The sequence below is a fragment of the Ananas comosus genome, linkage group 19 (assembly GCF_001540865.1).
Source record: "Ananas comosus cultivar F153 linkage group 19, ASM154086v1, whole genome shotgun sequence".
Lineage (NCBI taxonomy): Eukaryota > Viridiplantae > Streptophyta > Magnoliopsida > Poales > Bromeliaceae > Ananas > Ananas comosus.
The window spans coordinates 6,092,172-6,113,478 of NC_033639.1; the positions used below are offsets into that span (position 1 = coordinate 6,092,172).

At 36.3% G+C, this 21,307-nt stretch overlaps 1 protein-coding gene and 1 long non-coding RNA gene across 2 annotated transcripts; both read left to right on the forward strand.

Annotated features, from left to right (window-relative positions):
* LOC109725096 (probable histone acetyltransferase HAC-like 1) lies at positions 14–20,997 on the forward strand. The gene is made up of 17 exons (XM_020254166.1): positions 14–361; positions 1,884–2,073; positions 2,184–2,456; positions 2,694–4,078; positions 8,585–8,881; positions 9,330–9,608; positions 12,302–12,427; positions 12,528–12,728; positions 13,219–13,361; positions 14,688–14,976; positions 17,086–17,225; positions 17,754–17,832; positions 17,914–18,129; positions 18,473–18,574; positions 19,087–19,188; positions 20,206–20,417; positions 20,530–20,997. Exons 2-17 carry the CDS (start codon positions 1,893–1,895, stop codon positions 20,621–20,623), a joined length of 4,119 nt encoding a protein of 1,372 aa, XP_020109755.1. The 5' UTR covers positions 14–361; positions 1,884–1,892; the 3' UTR covers positions 20,624–20,997.
* LOC109725098 lies at positions 9,615–10,577 on the forward strand. The gene is made up of 2 exons (XR_002220187.1): positions 9,615–10,034; positions 10,199–10,577. It is a non-coding gene; the product is annotated as an uncharacterized LOC109725098 (long non-coding RNA).

Below are 21,307 nucleotides of genomic sequence, written 5' to 3' on the forward strand. Positions count from 1 at the left end.
AATAATTCTTATTTTCAGAAACAAACTAACTTTTAAGGGCTATCTTCGCTCCCAAACCCTAAAACCTAATCTGCTCTCCCCGACTCCCTCACAGCCACCTGCACCCTCCTCCCTGTGCACGCTGCGCACAGCCCGGCCGCCGGAGACCGAGCTCCGGCCGCCAGATTCCTCTCTCTCTCCCACTCCCTCAATCCTCTCTCAATCCCTGTCCCCCGCTCTCTTTTTCCTTGTGGACCAGACTTGCAAGGAGGGCCGCGCCTCTCCCCTCGGGCTCTCCCCCGCGTCGCGGACCTCCGGCGGTCCCTCCCCGGCGACCCCCAGCTCCGCCGAGGCCGCGGAGCTCCTTCTCGAGCAGCCTCAGGTAGAAGGGAGTTATGCAGTAGTTAGGGGAGTTGGTATTGGTTTTGGATTCTAAAGAGAGGCTCTTCTTGAAAGTATAGGAGACTGCATATGTAAGAAATTAAGTCCTTGAAGGGCACATATAAAAGTATAGATTTTGCAGAGATATGTATATACGTGTGCATGTATACTTTTGCAGCGATAAGTTTGTAAATATCTCTTAATATATCGAGCATAGGGATGACTTGGGGATAAAGAGGGCATAGTGCTATTCTAATGCCGAAATAGTTATTCCCTGATCATCCTTCAATCACGTGGTATGAAGAGAACGATTTCTCCTGGTGTGCCTTTGTTTGCTTCTTTTTGGCATATATATATATATATCCCATAATCAATACTGCGTATTAGTCCTTCACGTCTTCTTACTTCGATAGTAGAAAGCATTCTTTGTTGTGCATATTAGTCTTAGCTGTGCTTTTTGTGCATGTTAGTCTTAGCTGTGCATATTAGTCTCTAGGACAAAGCCAAGATTGCCCAGGATAATCAGTTATCCCTTTAAGGGTGTGTTTGGTTCGCATTATGAAAGATTACTAGGAATGAAAAGATGTCCGAGAATCTTATTCCTATTCATCCTATTACTAAGAATGTGGAATTCCTATGTTTGGTTCGCACGGTAATATTATTTAGCTATGTTATTTTATATTACAAAAAATATACAATTAATTTATTTATTTTTTAATTAATTTTAGATAATGCTACCAAAAGTTTCAACATCTTTTTAGAAAAAAGGGAGAGAGAGCATAAGTTAGAGAGAGAGAGCATAATTAAAAAAATAGAAAGAAAAATAAAGTCGAAATTGGAGTGAGTGAGAGAGTTGAAATTTTAGAAAGAGAGAGAGAAAGCTTAGTTTAGAGAGAGAAAAAAAGTTGAATTTTAGAGAGAAAGATAAGTTTAGAGAGAGATATAAGGTTAGAGTATAAAGAAAAATAATATCAATTAGCCGGCGGGTAAGGAGAAAGAAAGAGATTAGACATATTATGATTACCCCAATCCATTAATATGAGGATACCCACCCTCCCTCAAAGGAATGAGATTAGTACTTTGGGGTGAATCTTATTCCCAAGTGAATTTAATATTACCAACTAGATTACTTGGTGCGTTTAGCTAAACACCGTCATATTTTTTTTATTCCTATTGGATTACTAGGAATCTGTAAAAGATAGCGCGAACCAAACGCACCCTAAGAGTTTATCCAATGAGTGGGATGCATCCTTAATTGTAAATCAAAATACTCGTGTTGGATTTCCTTTCTATACAGAGTTAATTCTCAAAACCTTCAGTGCCGCAATAGAGTTATTTCATTAGTTATCTTGACTTGGATTTCACAAATTGGAAATTTTCCACATATTATGGTTATTCTTAGTTCTAGCAATGTAGGTCTCTTCAAAATAGTTATGATTGTTGGAAACTAGTTTGTGTTTAAGCATTGTTTCTGGGGATACCATTGATTTATTTACTTATTTTCTTATACCTTTGAAAAATAGTTAAAATGCATGGAGACAATTATACGGGAAAGGACTTTGGATGCTGCCTGCCATTATTCTTCTTTAATGGGGTCTCCACAATTGAGTTCGGAGTTGGCACCTCCTTTTCAATCTAGTTCAAGAATTACTCCTAATTTGGCACCTCAATCAATTCATGGCTCCTCTATTTCTAACTTCTCTACAGCGCTTGGTAATGACTGTTCTTCTTTTCAAAGTGAGTTGAATTGAATAGAGAAGTTTGTGAAATTTTTGAAATTTGACTCCTCTTTATTTTAGCAACAATTAAATGGTCTCTTGCAGGATATCGACCTAATGGACAGCATAGAGTGGTTGCTAGCTTCTCTTCTTGTTCGAACGGTAGAGTTGTGGATTCAATTGGCAGCATTTTGGGAACAAATTTTGCTCATCAAGCTTCTTATTCATCATATTTGTGTTCTACTCCCTGTAACACTTCGTTAAAAAGAGCTGTCCAGAACAACGGAGCAAGCTCAAATATATTATGTGTACGTGATAATGGATCGAGGTCTCTCAATGATCAAACTAGAATGACCTTGGAGCAGTACAATATATATGGTACTAGTTATTCTTTGCATGGTGTGTTAATTTTAATGGGAGGTTTAGCTTGTCTCAGTTGCATTCTGTTCGGATTTCTTATGCATGTAGCTACCGACAAGATCTAAGCAAAAGTGATTTTCAAAGTTTAAGTGAATCCGATCTATATTATTTGTTTTGAAGCTTTTAATAGTTCTTTTATGATCTTGATGCTTTCTTTTTTTCTCTTTATAATTGTATCACATATGTACTTGGCAGATAATACACATTTGAGCTTGGGCTCTGAAGCATGTGTTCCTTGGATGCACAATTCATCTCTATCAGCACTTGGTTCCAGCAGGAAATCTAATTTTATGGATAAATTCAATTGCGAATCCCCTGTGTTACTGGACTGTGCTGGAATGGCTTCTGTTTTGGGCTTAGGGGCATCGAAGCGGTCACGAAACATTCACGAATTTCCAGAATCAGTTCTGGAGGCGCATGATTTATTACAAGGGCAATCTTTTCAGGATACCCAATTTAGTAACAATCATCATCATGTATTGCAAAAAGAAGATAACTTTGGGCAGCCAAAGGTGTTGACTGAGAAAAATGCTGTAGGCCCTTCACAGCAGAACAGCAAATTAATTGATTTTGCTCAGGTGAACAGTAATGTTGCAAAAACTCATGAAAAGTCTCCTACCTCGAGTAGCAAATTGGGCTTGGAGAAATTGATTAATTTTCTATTTCTTTATGAACATGTATTGAGCTGCTCACTTCGTGAAAGGGAATGTGATGTACACCTTTGTCCAAATTTTAAAGAGAAGCTTAATCACATTTTGAATTGTAATGTTAAAGGCTGCGAAAAAAGTTGTTATGGGCCTAGGGTACTCATCGATCATTATAGGAAGTGCCGCTCAATTGAATGCCAGTTGTGTGGTCCAGTCTGGAGAAAATTAGCAGAAGTTTCTGACCAGCTGCGACCTGCAAAACGTTGTAGGACTGAAAGCTGTAGTGCCTTTCTCTCCAGTCAAAATGAAACTTTTAAAGAACAACGGCCTGCCCTGAATTCTAATGGTTCTTCTTCCCAAGGTTCATCGAGAACATTTCAAGGGACAGTGATGTCTACGAATGTGAGCTCTGAGATTCAAGATGTGTCTATGAATCAGAAATTTTTGGACTCTTCTACTTCTAAAGCTGACGACTGGAATGCGAACCTTGTGAGGCTGGAAGAGACTAAAGTGCAACGAGAGCAAGAAAAGACAAAGATGAAGAATGAGGTCGATGATGTTGCAGCTGAAATACAAGAAAATGCAGAAATTCAGAACAAGGACAGTGACTTCGCCGTTAGGATGCAAGAAGACCCACATATTAAGGACGAGGACGGTAATATCGTGCTCAAGCTACAAGAAAAAACAAAAAATCAGAATGAAATTGGAGTCAGAGTTGTGGTCGAGATGCAAGAAAATTCACGAATTCAGAATGAGGGCAGTGATTTTGTGCCCGATACAGAATGCAAGCCTGATTCCTTACAAGTTGTCACTCCAGTGGTTATTGAATCAAATTTGGTAAATCCGAGAATTGAAGTGGTTTCACTTATCGATACATTCACTGCAGAGAAAATCAGGGAACACCTTAAGAGTCTCAAGCAATGCAGTGGTCAGGTAAATCAACAATACTATGAGGCTGGATTCACATTTTCTTTTACTGTATTTTTCTGTGTGAGAAGTCAGTCAAGGGTTTGCTGCATTAGAAAAGGAGGATAAAAATCTTCTACTGTATAGTAAGTGAATTTTCACCTCCAAATTTATAGGCTTAATTTTGATGACCAAAATGGATTTTATTATAGCTGATTGTTTGCATGCTTTGATGAATAAGAATTCCTTTCAATCTCTATCTAACTTTGAATGTTTTGATGGTGGAGCCAAGGCATAAAATATCATAACCATGTTCTTGAGGGAATGGTAATGAAATTATATCAACATAACCCGTTAGGTAATTTAAAATCTTTTTATCGGATCAAGGAGATCTGGTATAAAGTAGGTTTTCAGAATTGCTTTCCTGTAGGATTTTTTTTACATTTACACAACCAGACATTCTAATTGTGTTAATTTGAAAGTCTCTTGGTATTCTGTTGTGCTAGCTATGAAAACTAATTAATTTTGGAGAATATTGAAACAGCCTCTAAACTTCTCTCTCAAACACTTTTGTCCTTGAACTTTCTGATACTGCAATTCCATTATTGGCCACTTAAACTTTTCGCTTTAACACGTTGGTGCTTGAACTTCCTCACATTGCTATTCCGTTCCGGCCATCAAAAAATCTGACTTCTCATGATTTCCTTGTAAGTAACCTTTTAACCTTGTTTCAGGTACTAAAACTGGAAGTTCCTTTACCTGAAAAGCGGATGTTCAAGGATGGAACCCCATTATATGAAAAATTTCAGGAAATAAGATGTTTAAGTAGAAGTTTAGGGCCTAAGTTGTAATATCTGGATAGCCTAGTAATGCAATTTATCCTACTAATACTATGGAATTGGTATTAATCTGTTACTCTTTTTCAGGGTCATGCAAAATCTGGACAATCCCAACAGCAGGATCGATTGAGAACATGCACTTTTTGTGGGATGGAACAGCTTGTTTTTGAAACCCCTCCAAGATTTTGTGCATTATGTTCCAAGCAAATCAACCCTAGAGGACTCTACTATGAAAACACGGCAAAAGGAGATTATCCACTTTCTTTCTGTAGCAAATGCTTCAAAGTTCCTGGTAAAGTTATAAAGACTATTAATGGAGATGTTCCGAAGGTTAACTTAGATGAGAGAAGGTGTTATGCTGAAACAGATACTAAAAATGAACCAGTAAGTGCATATCCTCTGTTATGACAAGCGATTTTACTTATATATTCTTGCAGAATTATTTGTTTGCACATGTACTCTTTAAAAATCTGAATTTTCAGATGTACCCCTGTTGACAGTGTGATTTGAGAGAGGGAACTATACAATTTGTTTTTCTTCTTTTTCTTTTTTTTTCTTTTTTTTTTTTAACGAAAGAAGGGGGCCCTGTTGGCTCTTTTTTTTTTTTGGGTGGGTGGGTTTTNCTTTTTTCTTATCCTTTTTTCCATCTCCTTTTCTCCTTCCTTAGCGTGTTGTACTGACAAAGGTTTAGTATGTTATGCATTCCTCAGTAAAATATTCACAGTATGTAGAAAAATCAGATAAGGAATTTAGAACTGTTATGTATGTTACGCTGCGTGTGCTTCGAACTTTTTAACGAATAAAGACTATTTCACGTACTCGAAATGTGTGATTGTTTGTTGAAGTACTTACTATTTTGGTCGTATCTCTTTCTTCCTTTCAAATGGAGAAGTTATAAGAAAGGGTCCCGTAGACTGGACAAGAAGGACAGAACTAATTCTGCTACCTTTTCGGAAACGAGTTACACCAGCGAGTCGTATCAACAACCATTCAAAACACGAAGTTTTTGGTTAGAACCAACGTTGCCAAGTGCCGGAGGCGAAAGATCGAGGAGATTATACGTCACATCCGTTCATACAAGGTGAAATTCGGGAACTAATTAAAGAGGTAACTTTTCTCGTGTTTAAACTACATGGGTTGATAATGTGAAATGTGTCCACTCGGTGACGGTTAAGTGTCTTTTCTGTACTCTACTTAATACTGTTTCTTTCACTATAAACGTTTATATTGGGGATGTTGTAAATAGTAAATGTAAATACGTAAGCATTCGGGAGGTTTATGTATACAGTGAGCTTATATGGTAACGTGTATGTTTATATGGAGGTTTGATTTGGCTGGGAACCGTGTTGGTCGGGAGGAGGTTGTGGTGGTTCCTGTTCCTTCTTGATGCCCTAATTTGTCTGCAGTGTGACCAATGCATAGCTATTAGTGGTTGGGACTATGTCCACTATACTTTGGCTAGATTGAGTTGTGATCTGAGTTTGGTGTGATATGGTTTTCTTTTGTTTAGTCAGCGCATAACAAGTTGGTTTAGGTTGAGTTTGCTTTAAGCATGATATAAAAACCTAAAATGTTTCGTTAGATACTTGGTCCCTGGGATTTGACCCATATGTCATTTTATCCTTAGATTTGAAATGTAACAATTTAGTCCCTGAATTTTGTTTTTGCTTAATAATAAAGTCCTTCCGTTAGGCCTTGTTTGCTATTGTGTTTGTTTTTTATTTTTTAAATAGAATTTTGTATATAAAATGGTGTAAGAATGGATAGTGGATTTGCTTACAATTAGTGTTTGAAAAGGCGCACGCCTCAGCACCTAGGCGCGAGGCGTGGGCCTTAGCGTAGCTGAGGTGTAGTGCCCCCTCTGAAGCGCGCGCCTAGGCTTTGAGGTGTGCGCCTCTAACACGCCTTGTGATATTTAAATTTAATGGGTCTAAGGACTGGGTTTTCGGGTCTTAAATTTTTCAATTTATATTCTAAAATGTTGAGGGGTTGAAAAAAAAATTCCCTAATTTGAACCCTTTCTTCCCCATTTCTCTTGGTCATTCTTTCTTCCCCCAATGGCAACAAGGCAGCAAGTGCTTTTAAGTTGAAAGTTGAAACATATATTTTTTTCTTTTTAGTTTGAGAACATTTATGTATGTGATTTCTTTGCTTTTTTATAGTTATTTTATTTTTGTTTGGCTATTTTTGGAATTTTTATGTAATATATCAATTTAAATTAGACTTGTTAAGAGTGTTTTATTTTTATTAAAAGTGTGCATCACCCTTTTGAGGCACGCGCCGCGGTGTGCCTCACGGCTCCAGAAGGCTTTTGTGCCTTTTCTCACCGCGCGCCTTCTCTTTTTTTTTTTGAGAGAGAAAGGTAGCATGCTGCCCGCTTCGTTTATTTCATTTAGAAATAAACTTAGCTGGAAATGTGAATCAATTAGGATTCGAACTTGGGTCTTTGGTACCAACCACCAACCCCTTTTGGCACTTGCGCTAGGGACGGTCATCCGAGATGTTTATTTGGCAACAATAAACAAAAAACTTGAAAATAATTTTTTTCTTTTAAAATTGTTTTAAACAAGTTGACATCCATCACTTAGCCGGATGCATTCTATCCAAGGTTGTAAATAGCAGATAGTGGGTACATAGTGTTTGCAGAATCTTATAGTGGAAAGCGGATAGCGAGCGCCAAAGCGGGCGCTATGAACCCATCGCCGGTAGAGATGTCAACGGGTCGGATTCGGGGCAGATTTTTAAAAACACGAACCCGAACCCGACTCCAAACCCGAGACCCGAACCCGAACCCGACGGATTTTAAAAATCCATATCCAAACCCGAACCCGACCAAAAATCCAAAACCCGAACCCGAACCCGAACCCGAAAATTTGAACCCGAAACAATTATTTCTTTTANGTATAGTAAGTGAATTTTCACCTCCAAATTTATAGGCTTAATTTTGATGACCAAAATGGTTTTTTTTGTAGCTGATTGTTTGCATGCTTTGATGAATAAGAATTCCTTTCAAGCTCTATCTAACTTTGAATGTTTTGATGGTGGAGCCAAGGCATAAAATATCATAACCATCTTCTTGACGGAATGATAATGAAAGTATATCAACATAACCTGTTAGGTATTTTAAAATCTTCTTATCGGATCAAGGACATCTGGTATAAACTATAAAGTAAGTTTCCAGAATTGCTTTCCTGTAGGATTTTTTTTACATTTACACAACCAGACATTCTAATTGTGTTAATTTGAAAGTCTCTTGGTACTCTGTTGTGCTAGCTGTGAAAACTAATTAATTTTGGAGAATATTGAGACAGCCTCTAAACTTCTCTCTCAAACACTTTGTCCTTGAACTTTCTTTATTGCAATTCCATTATTGGCCACTTAAACTTTTCGCTTTAACACTTTGGTGCTTGAACTTCCTCACATTGCTATTCCGTTCCGGACATCAAAAAATCTGACTTCTCATGACTTTTCCTTGTAAGATAACCTTTTAACCTTGTTTCAGGTACTAAAACTGGAAGTTCCTTTACCTGAAAAGCGGATGTTCAAGGATGGAACCCCAGTATATGAAAAATTTTAGGAAATACGATGTTTAAGTAGAAGTTTAGGGACTAAGTTGTAATATCGAGATAGCCTAGTAATGCAGTTTATCCTACTAATACTATGGAATTGGTATTATTCTGTTACTCTTTTTCAGGGTCATGCAAAATCCGGACAATCCCAACGGTACGATCGATTGAGAACATGCACTTTATGTGGGATGGAACAGCTTGTTTTTGAAACCCCTCCAAGATTTTGTGCATTATGTTCCAAGCAAATCAACCCTAGAGGACCCTACTATGAAAACACGGCAAAAGGAGATTATCCACTTTCTTTCTGTAGCAAATGCTTCAAAGTTCCTGGTGAAGTTATAAAGACTATTAATGGAGATGTTCCGAAGGTTAACTTAGATGAGAGATGGTGTTATGCTGAAACAGATACTAAAGATGAACCAGTAAGTGCATATCCTGCGTTATGACAAGGCAATTTTACTTATATATTCGTGCAGAATTATCTGTTTGCACATATACTCTTTAAAAATCTGAATTTTCATATGTACCCTGTTGACAGTGTGATTTGAGAGAGGGAACTATACAATTTATTTTTCTTCTTCTTCTTTTCTTTCTTTTTTTTTTTTTTAATGAAAGAAGGGGGCCCTGTGGGCTTTTTTTTGGGTGGGTTGGGGGGGGTGGTGGTGTTGGAGGAGGGCTGGTGGTGTTGGTGCCAAAGGGTTGGTTTAGTTTGGAGGTATATTTGTATGTGCAATGGTATATTCGAGTGACATATGTTCTTGAAGGGCTTACGTACGCATAAATGTAAATGATAAATGTTGTAGGGGTTATATATGCAAATATCACTTTCTTTGTCATAATTCATCTCATGCCTTTTCTGTGAATTGGCAGTGGCTCACCTGTGTAAAGTGTAATAGTTGGGAACATCAAATTTGTGCTCTTTTCAATGGAGAAATTAATCAAGGGCTTAAAGTAGAACATACTTGCCTACACTGCATATTAGAGGAGCTAGAAAGCGGAGGCCGTGAACCGTTGCAACCAAGATTGGTTTTTGAAGCACAAAACTTACCAACAACTATGCTGAGCGACCACATTGAGCAAAGGCTTTTCCATCGTCTTAATCAAGACAGGAAGAACAGGTCAGATGCCCTGGGAAAGAATATTGAAGAGGTAAACTTTCCTTCTTTCTCTATGCTGGTTTTATCATTCATGAAGTTGTTTGTTAGTGTGTAAAGCTCATGCACTTTATCACAAATAAGCAATTTTTCAAGCTTCGTGTGCATCGCATTGTATGTATTGTCAAGATTTAAGGAATAGAATAGAAAGACGTATGACACTTATAAAATGACTCCTTACATATTGTATGGTTTGGAAACAGTCATGTCGTGCGTTTCCTTCCTCGTTTCCTCTATCTTTTTTCCTATTCTTTTTTCTATCGTTCCTTCTTGATGCCCTAATTTGTCTGCAGTGTGACCAATGCATAGCTATTAGTGGTTGGGACTATGTCCACTATATTTTGGCTAGATTGAGTTGTGATCTGAGTTTGGTGTGATACGGTTTTCTTTTGTTTAGTCTGCGCATGACAAGTTGGTTTAGGTTGAGTTTGCTTTAAGCATNCTAATTTGTCTGCAGTGTGACCAATGCATAGCTATTAGTGGTTGGGACTATGTCCACTATATTTTGGCTAGATTGAGTTGTGATCTGAGTTTGGTGTGATATGGTTTTCTTTTGTTTAGTCTGCGCATGACAAGTTGGTTTAGGTTGAGTTTGCTTTAAGCATGATATAAAAACCTAAAATGTTTCGTTAGACACTTGGTCCTTGGGATTTGACCCCAATGTCATTTTATCCTTAGATTTTGAAATGTAACAATTTAGTCCCTGAATTTTGTTTTTGCTTAATAATAAAGTCCTTATGTTAGGCCTTGTTTGGTATTGTGTTTGTTTTTTATTTTTTAAATAGAATTTTGTATATAAAATGGTGTAAGAATGGATAGTGGATTTGCTTGCAATTAGTGTTTGAAAAGGCGCACGCCTCAGCACCTAGGTGGGCCTTAGCGTAGCTGAGGCGTAGTGCCCTCTCTGAAGCATGCGCCTAGGCTTTGAGGTGTGCGCCTCTGATACGCCTTGTGATATTTAAATTTAATGGGTCTAAGGTTTGGGCTTTCGGGTCTTGAACTTTTCAACTTATATTCTAAAATGTTAAGGGATTGAAAAAAAAATTCCCTAATTTGAACCCTTTCTTCCTCATTTCTCTTGGTCATTCTCTCTTCCCCCAATGGCAACAAGGCAGCAAGTGCTTTTAAGTTGAAAATTGTAACATCTTTTTTTTTTTTCTTTTGAGTTTGGAACATTTATGTATGTGATTTCTTTGCTTGTTTATAGTTATTTTATTTTTGTTTGGCTTGGAATTTTTATGTAATATATCAATTTAAACTAGACTTGTTAAGAGTGTTTTATTTTTATTAAAAGTGTGCATCACCTTTTTGAGGCACGCGCCGCGGTGTGCCTCACGACTCCAGAAGGCCTTCATGCCTTTTCTCACCTCGCGACTTCTTAAACATTGTTTGCAATCCTTTCATCCGAGATGTTTTTTTGGCAACAATAAACAAAAACTTGAAAATAATTTTTTTATTGTTTTAAACAAGTTGACATCCATCACTTAGCCGGATGCATTCTATCGAAGGTTATAAATAGCGGATGGCGGGGACATAATGTTTGCAGAGTCTCATAGCGGAAAGCGGATAGCAAGCGCCAAAGCGGGCGCTATGAACCCATCGCGGGTTTCATAAAAGCAAATTTAGTATGTTTATGTCTCATATAAAAAATATATATATATAATTTTGAAGAAAAGACAACTAATCATACTTTTTTTTAGTATTGCAAGCCTATATATATTTAATCTCATTATCTATTAAGAGTTTAAGATTAACTTTAAAATATTTAGCAAACCAAAAAGACAACACTGGAAAATCTATAATCCATTAACAATATAATCATTTTTTTAGCCCGTTTGTACTTTTTAAAGGTTTGGGCTCATAGCGTACGCTTTCCGAATGCTTTGTAGCGGCCGTGCCGCTAAAGCGGCCGCTATGAACCCGATCCGCTATATACTTCTTTACATATCATAGCGTACCGGTAGCATATAAAATCTGCTATAGCGGCCGCTATGGCTGGCATAGCGACCGCTAGTTAAAACACTGATTCTAACCTAACCAACTATAGCAACAAAAAAAGTCATTCTTTCAACATATCAAATTATATAGATTTAGTGTTTTAAAAAATATGAAAAGGTGGCAACAATAACAAACGAGTTAGTCTACTGTTTCAAAATAAGGCACATGAGGACCATCATTAAGCTTTTCTTTGTTGGGCACGTTGTGCAGAGCGTGCTGACTGTGCTGGTGTATAAAAGAGTTCGTGTGCCGTAGCATGCCGGTGTGTCATGCGTACCAATGGCACACTGGCATGCTCTGTGCCAAGGAATATAAATGCCCATCGGCATGGGCAGTATCTACCGTGCCGTATCGTGCCAACTAGATGGAGCCAGATTAAACTTTTAGGGTTTAAATTTGTAATCAACCAATCACAAAAATTCCACACTCGTAAAGAGTAACTTTTTCCGGGGGATCCTACCACTACAGGAACAAAGGGTTAAGTTTATGCAGTCTCAACCCTGCATGTGGAAAGGTGTTCTTTTCCAATTTTGAACAATTTTTGGATTTGTTCTTGAACGGTATAAACTTACAAACTAGTAACTTTTATACAAACTTGTAACCTCTATACATTATACAAACACTGTGTTGTGCTTCCATTATATTAGCTTAATGGTCTTGATTGAATCTTTTCCTTTGCTTAAATTTCAGGTACCAGGAGCAGAAGGTCTAACAGTGCGAGTTGTTTCATCAGTCGAGAGGAAATTGGATGTGAGGCCACTTTTTCACGACATCTTTAAAGAAAAATATCCGAAAGAATTCCCTTACAAGTCAAAGGTGTAGTTTTCTCGTTTTAACATAATTTTATGCAGTCGTTTATTTTTCCCTTTACATTTTAGTCTTCCATATTAATACTAAGCTATTCTTTTCTGTTCAGGCCATTTTGTTGTTTCAGAAGATTGATGGTGTTGATGTTTGCCTTTTTGCAATGTATGTCCAAGAGTATGGTTCAAAATGTCCTTTTCCAAATCAAAGACATGTCTATCTTTCGTACATAGATTCTGTTAAATACTTCACGCCTGGAATAAAAGCTGCGAGCGGAGAGGCTCTTCGGACGTTTGTGTATCATGAAATATTGGTAAAGATAGTCCTTTATATCTTCCTATTGGTCTTGCCATTTTTCTTTTTTATCTATTACACAATTAATAACAAATTTGATCCCTGAAGTTTCACTCAATATCGTACTGATTTCCCACAGTCACACTTGAATCCTTGAAGTTTGTTATGTGCGACATTAGTTCATTCATTCTATGCCTGGAAAAAAGTGCCATTCATTCCGTGTCTGGAAAAAAGTGCTACGTTAATACTATCATTAGACTTTCCTTTCCATGGAATAAAACTCCAAGGATGATATATATAGCTGAGGTCAAACCTTAAGGTCAAATTGAAAGAGAGGCTTAATGGAGTCAATTTCTCAGATCAAATTGCTGTAAATTCTTACTTTTGAGGGTGAAACGTGGATCAAACTTGATGGACTTAATTTGTAGTTAGCCCATTCCAGTTGTCTTTTTTTTTTTTTTGATAGAGAGATAATTGATTGGTCTCAATTTATGCCTATAAATATCTAGATTGGGTACCTGGACTACTGCAAGAAGCGAGGTTTTGTGAGTTGCTCTATATGGGTTTGCCCATCAGTGAAGCGCGATGATTACATTCTGTACTGTCATCCGACTATCCAGAAGATGCCAAGGGCAGAAAAACTTCGTGATTGGTATGTATTTTTGAGTGATTTATTGAACCACCAACCACCAATCTTTTGCATATATATACCCCCTGCAAATTAGTGAAAACTAGTTTAGGGCCCGCGCTTCGCGGCGGATCAACATCGATAATCTAAAATCTCAGTTTGATTTTCGATTTAAATTTTAAATTTAAATTTAAATTTTATAGTAGAATTTTAAACTATCATTCAAATTTAAAATTCTAAATTGATGAATTTCAAATAAACATCTTTCAGACATAGATTTTAAATATTATTTTTAACTTTTAAATATCAAATATCAAATTTAAAATTTTAGGTTTCAAATATTAGATTTTATATTTTAAATTTTAAAATTCAAAATTTGAATATAGAATGTAAAATTTAAAATTTAGGAACTGAAATTTAAAGTTAAAATATGTAAAATTGAAATTTAGTTTTATTAATTAAGATAAAATATAAATTTTTAAATTTTAAGTTTTAACTTTTAAATTTCAAATTTTAATATTTTAAATATTAAATTATAAATTGAATTAAAAATTCAAATATTAAATTTCAAATATTAAAATTTCATTTCAAATTTTAAGATTTAAATTTTAAACTTCAAAGTTTATATTTCAAATTTAAATTTAAATTTTACCTAATTAAAATTTTAAATATTTAATTTTAAATTTAGATTTGAAATGTAAAGTTTTTAACTTAAATTTTAAAATTTTACCATTTTGAATTTACACTGTGAGATAGAGAAGAGAGAGAGAGGGGGGCCAACTCGAGGGGGGGGGGGGGGAGAGAGAGAGAGAGGGGCCGCTCGAGGGGGAAGAGGTTGACGGAGAGAGAGAGAGACGCGCGCCCGCCTGCCCGCCCGTGCCTCCGCACTGTCCGCCCTGCGCGCCTGCCTGCCCGCGCCCGTGCCACGCGGCGCCTCGCCACGCGCGCCCGCCTGCCCGAGCCCGGTGCTCGCGCTCGTGCTCGCCCGCGTCTCCGCGCTCGCCGCCACCTATCCCAAAACTGAGGATTCATATATACTATAGATGTGCAAGACCAAAGTAAAGTTAGTGTTTGGGTTCATACCACTGTAAATCTTTCTTTTTTGCATGTGTGCCTCTTTCGAGTATCTATACCAGAACAGCACTGCTTGTGCAACCCCTTGCAGGGGCATGAATGCAAAAATAAGTACTGTTTTCAAGGGCATGAATGCAGATACCAACTTTGCAGGTTTATTTGAATAACTAGACAGATTTGTGGGTGGTATATAGTCAATAAACCCAATGAGAGAACAAATACCGAGTTTAATACTTCTTTATTGGTCTAACTGAGTTCAAATTAATTTTTTTGCAGGTACCATAAACTGATCAGCAAGGGTACCATTGATGATGTTATTGTCGAGCACACTAACTTACATGATCGTTTTTTCTTATCCACTGGTGAGCATAACACAGCTACTGCTGCGAATTTACCGTATTGCGAGGGTGATTACTGGCCAGTTGAAGCAGAAGTGCTCCTTAAGGATGACTCTGGGAGCACTTCTCAGAAGAAAGGGGCAAAGGCTGCTAATGATAGGATGCTTAGGGCATACAAACGTGGCTCTGTAGAAAGAGATCCGAAGGATATGTCACTTATGAACAAGGTTGGTCTATTATCGTCCTTTGTTGTTATTAGATGAAAAACTATATAATGCACACCTTAACAACTTAAATGCACAAGTAAAAATGATAGTAGAAATCGTTAGTTCTTTTCTTTTGCAGGTAATAAGCTAATAATAGATCTATTATCGTCTAGTAATTTTATTTATATTAGAAGCAAAACTGTATAATGCACTCCCCAACTACTTAAAATGCGGCAGTGGAAATGATAGTAGAAATTATTATTATTATTTTTTGAATTATAATTGATATTTGAATACAATACAATTAAGTTATTGTCGAAGAACTTTGAGAGTAAAGATGAAAAGAACAATTTTTATTGTTTGAGATTCGACTGTGAATAAGTTTGAATATCTAGATTTAATCTTATATTAGTATTAGATTAATTGATGAGAGAAGATTTGTCATATCTAATTTGCTCAAACAGAAAATTCTAATATTTGAATATAATCCTATAATTTGAATTAGAGAAGATTTGTAAAATCCTGTGCATATAAATAGGTGAGATAAGGTTTTTTGGATAAATAAGAACTATAGTATAGTTACACGTGAAAATTTTATGTAAAAAATTGTTAGTTCTTTTTAAGGGGGAGGTGAATTTGTGATTGTCCTTGAAATTCCTTAATATTAGTTAACAATCCTGTTCGGATGTGTTATGTTGAGTATTGGGTTGCATAGCTGAAGGTCTTTCAGAAAGTAAGACATTTCCAAATTTCTTAAATTCGGATAGCAGTGTTTTAAAAAGCCCAAGGCGCACCAAGGCGCAAAAGGCTGATAGAGCCTAGGCGCAAGGCGCAAGGCGCAGGCGCGCGCCTGAGAGAGGTGAGGCGCACAATTAAAACAAATAAACATACTTTTTTAATAATTATTAAAGGACAATGAATATTCTTTAAAAATCATATTACACAATAGATATTTTATGAATAACCAAAAAATCATATCGTCGGAAAAAAAAAGTGTTTACTGTTTCAGCAATCAGCAAAGAGTGTTTACTGTTTCAGCAATCAGCAAAAAGGAAAAAAATAGAGAAAACAGAGAGAGAGAGAGAGAGAGAGAGAGAGAGAGAGAGTCTTTACTGTTAAAAAAAAGTGTTTACCAAAAGAAAAAAAAGAAAAAACAAGTGTTTACTGTTTACACAAAAAAGAAATGTCACGCCCCGGGATCCCTTTTCAATTTAAAACAGAGCGGAAAAGCGTCTGAAAATTTTTTTGAAAACCTGACCCCAGAGTATGCCAAATCCGCCACAAATACAGGAAATCCACTGTTCACACGGACAGAGTCTCCCCTGTATTTGCACGGCGTCGATCAAATACACAGTACAACCAGGATACAACCACAATCAGATGAATATAAAGATAACTATACATTCATACATTCACCATTCACATTACAGTTTTTACATTCAAGGTTTAAACAGAAATCCACAAAAATCTTTTGAAAACCGTTTCCTACACAGAAACTTTATTCTTTTAAAAACGCTACCACGAGGGGTAGAAAACCTTTTATTTTACAAAATCCAGAAATCCACATTTTCGAATGTAAATAAATACTGAACCACNGCGCGCCTTTTAAATCACTGTCGGATAGTTTTGATTATTTCAGTGTGTATTTATATTGTGTAGTCATTTCTTTTGTATAAATATTTTCTGCATCATCTTTCTGTATATCACTTTAAAACCTATACTTTCTTAAAAATTTATTAGCTTTTATCTATTTTTTTTCTCCTATCTATCTCCCATAAATAAACTTTTTCACGTTGTGGCCGCCTGTCTATATTATTCACTCAAGCAGTGGAGAGTATACAAAGGCTTTGGCATATTTTATTTCGGCAGTAGAACGAAACCTCTTTTGACCAGAGCTTTAAAGGATTAAGGCCTCGATTGTGATTACGTGCACGCTATCTACAGTATAGAGAGAAGGGAGTTAAAAAGAAAAGAAAGGATTGTCAATTGTAATTTAAATTTTATTAGTTGAGAATGCAATGTTATCAATTGTTTTTGTCTCTATTCTGTCCACAGTATTCTCTGAAACTTATTGCCTCAGTGATGTCAGCTTGACTAATTTTTCATCTTTAAATTCTTTTGATTCAACAGCTTGGTGACAAAATCCGCCCAAAGAAGGAAGAATTCATTATGATTTATTTGCAGTATACTTGCAAGCACTGCCGTCTTCCTATCATGTCTGCAGAAAAATGGAAGTGCACAACATGTAAAATGTTTATGCTTTGCAACCAGTAAGTTACTGACACTTAATCTCCCATGTTTTTGTTTTGATTTGATTTGATTTGATTTGATTTGATTTTTGTATACTATATGTCTGAGTAGATTTACTCAATCAGTAGGCTCCGATTCATATTTTTTATGGCTTTGCATTCTTGACCATTTGTGTAGAGATATCTACCTATGTAGGCCTGTAAAATTATCTGCTTACATATACCACCGTTCCAATTCTGAACTTTCATACATGCCCCTCAGAATCTCAAGTCTTAGATACCTTTGTACTTACAGAGAAGCACCTAATTCGGAATTTTTTTCTATATTAAAACAACTTCACCCTATTAATTGAATGGCTCTTATGTATGAAGCTCCTTCAGATTTACTGGGGTACATGTATAAATTAGAAGATTTTACCAGGATGTGCATGTGAAATTGTTGAAACTCCTGCCATGCAAAACAGGCCATTTAGGATGACTATGTATCAGGGAAGTTATCATTTATTATTATTTTTTTGGTTGTAGTTAATTTTGGTCTTTGTATTGCAGGTGTTATACTATGGAACAGCAGCGGGAACACAATGACAAGCACCCTAGTATTTTGAAAGAAAAGCACTCCTTCCGATTAGTGAGTGTCAGAGCTTCGTGCTTCTATATGTTTGTCTTCTAGTGTAAATTTTCTTTATCTTATTATTATTATTATTTTCAGATTCAGCAAAATGCTCTTCCAGATACCGATGATGGAGATGAAACATTACGAAGTGAATTTTTTGACACCAGAACTGTGTTTCTGAATCTTTGCCAAAACAGGCAATACCAGTTCGGTACCCTTCGTAGGGCAAAACATTCAACAATGATGCTCCTTTATCATCTGAGTAATTCACTAGTCGGTAATGCAGGGAACCTGGGAGAACAATCTGTGCAGGTGTCACATTAATTTTGTTTTGAGTCTTTAGCATAATATACGTGCAAATCATCTATTTACGTAGATACGTCTGTGAATGTCTGTGAAACTCAGAAAATTTTTATACGCCCCTCCAAAGTGCGATGTGTTGCAAAAATACCTGTAAGAGAGCATCCAGTTTATGGTTTTTGCGCTAGAAAGTCTTTATAAAAAAGGGGCATTTCTGTAGAAGAAAATTTTGCAGGCAATACATATGCAAATATTTCTTATTTTTTGTTAGGGACCACTTAAAGCTGTATTTATTGATCTTTTAGTTACCTTCTTTCATTTCTGGATTGCGATTTTCCTTTCTCACTATTTGCAGGAAGGAGCTGCTCATATTGATCATGGAGTGGTTGATAATGCCACCAAAGCGGATAATCCTATGCTACCTAATAAAGGGAATCAACACAAGCAAACTATAGAGGTATATTAATACAAATTATGTATTGCATGTAGATGCCTGTAAAATTTGACATACTCCTTGAGAGTGCAGTTTTGTACAAAAATATCCTCAGGTTAGGGAGTCGTCCATTTAATGGGGAGAAGATGGTTTTTTATTGGAATTAGTTTTTTAATGAGGGCCAGCAAATACAATGGTATTTTCTGGAATTAGTTTTTGTATTGGAATACAAGGGCTAGCAAAGAGGGCATTGTTAAAGAGGGCCAGCAAATAGAAGGGTTTTTGTATTGGAATTAGTTTTTTAAAGAGGGCCAGCAAAAATGTAGGAAGCTAAGTTTCTAAAGGGCGTACATGAAGATTCAGATGGTGGTGACAAACATGAAAAAATAATTTTGCAGGGTTATATATGTAAACATCATAATTTTGCAGGGTTATATATGTAAACATCTTAGTTTAGTTAAATATAATCCCATGCTAAATTTGTTTATCTATTTTCTTCTTTCTTTATTGTGATTTGTGTTTCTCACTATTAACAGGAAGGAACTACACATCATGATAATGATATTGCCTGTAATGCTACCATGCCTGATAATTCTGTGCTGGCTAACAAAGAGAATCCAAGAAAACAAACTATGGAGGTACTTTCTGCAATTTTTATTTCTTTATATACATATATGTATATATGTATATATATATATATGTATATATATATGTATATATATATATATGTATATATATATATATATGTATATATATATATATATGTATATATATATATATAGAACTAGGCTACTATGCTATTAATAGCACCAAGTCATTGGTGCTACCAAGTTTTTGGTCATTGGATTAAGAGATGTACGGTTATGATGATGTGGGCCCCCTAGGGTTGAGTGGGTGGTTGGTTGAATAGTATAATCTAACGGGTGAAAATGATCGAAAGGGTAGATCTAACGGCGGAAAACTTGGTAGCACCAAGTGCTTCGTGCTATTAATAGCATAGTAGCCGGACTCTCTCTCTCTCTCTCTCTCTCTATATATATATATATATTTGTGGTAAACTGAATTCTTTTATGCCATTTACAACTAATTTTGTTAATATATGCTGCGATTTTCTTTTTTTAGCTAAGTATTTAAGGTTGTCCTTAATGTCATTAATCAACCACAGGATCTCTTTATATGATATCTGTTCCATACATTAAAGGGATCATTTGTAGACTGATAGGAAGTCCAATGGTTTTTCACAGTAAAGCTTTTTGTTTGGATATCTCGTTACTAACCATTGGTACCAAACAGCTTGATTAAAATATATTCACCAGTTTGTTGATGACAAAAGGATGTGATCTACAACTGCTTATTTACCTCCAATTTGATGCTTTACATATTTTAAAATTGAACACCACTATCCAATCTTATCAGCGACCTGGTAGTTTTTTGCTTCGAAAGTTTGCTCTCCTCTGGCTTTTGATCCTACTAAAAGCTTCTTGCTACAGCATAAACCATGCTTTTAGGGACTAGAAGCTAATAGATTCCCGGCAGTTCTGAAGTTGCTATAGATTTTTATTTATTTTTGGCTTGTGCTTCACAAGAAGAGAATCCCTAAGCATCATGGAAGGAAACATTTCCCTTTCTAACTACACGTGCTGTAACTGATTTAGGATGCGCTTGATGCTCTGGTGCATGCATCACGATGCAAAGCTCCTCATTGCATGCTGTTGTTGTGCAACAAAGTGAAAAGACTTTTCCATCATGGAAGCCGTTGCAGTGTTCATTTTAATGGAGGGTGTGATCTGTGTGGGAAGATGTGGTCTCTTATCCTACGCCATGCCTTTTTTTGTGTGGAGTCTGACTGCTGTGTGCCTCGTTGCCAGTATGTACTCTCTCTCTCTCTCTCTCTTGCCTGTGTGCCAATACGTGCTCTCTCTCTCTCTCTCTCTCTCACACACACAAATATAACTGATTGATGATTTTATGTGCTGTAGGGATGTTAAGGATCGCCTGAGGAACCAAACAACTCAGAGCGGAGCAGTGAGGTTTTCTAGGTTTAGGGACTCAGACAGTTTTGCAGTGTTCTAACAGTTCTCCAGAACAATTAATATTACTCTTAACTTAATCATTTAGAGTGTTATTCTTTTGGTAGTGTTTCTACAAACCATTACATTTCGTTGGCTTGTGAGAAAAGATTAAGCCCCCTACTAATTCCAAAGAGAAGGGGGAATATAGAGCATGTGGGGGTTGTGGCAGAGAAGGAAGGAGACGAGTTTAGGGATGAGATGCTAAGGCTAATTTAGGGAGTTTGGTAGACAAAAATATATACAAGAATATCTGTAGATGAAAGTTCCAATAGGGTGTACAGTTCATTTATTGCATTCTTTTTGTATGACCAATAAACATCTAGTACTGTAAATAATTTTTCTTGTCAATAAAACCATCATTAACTCTTTCTGCAATTTTGGTGCAGTGAATTGTTGTGCTTGTGTGCATGTTTAGGCATTGGATTCCTTTTGAAGTTTGTGTATTTATAATCAAATATGAGATCACTCTAATTTAGCATTCATTTGAAGTTGTGTACTCAGTTATAACCTAATATGGTTGTATATATGGATAATTTTTATTATTTTATATTATATACTATTTTTATATAGTAATTGCTTGAGGGTGAAAAGCAGTTCAGTGCGCAAAAATGACTTGTTATTCGTTTGCTGCTTGGGTTCATAGTTAAGAATTTCCTTTTAATTTTCTTGCTAAATTAATATTTTC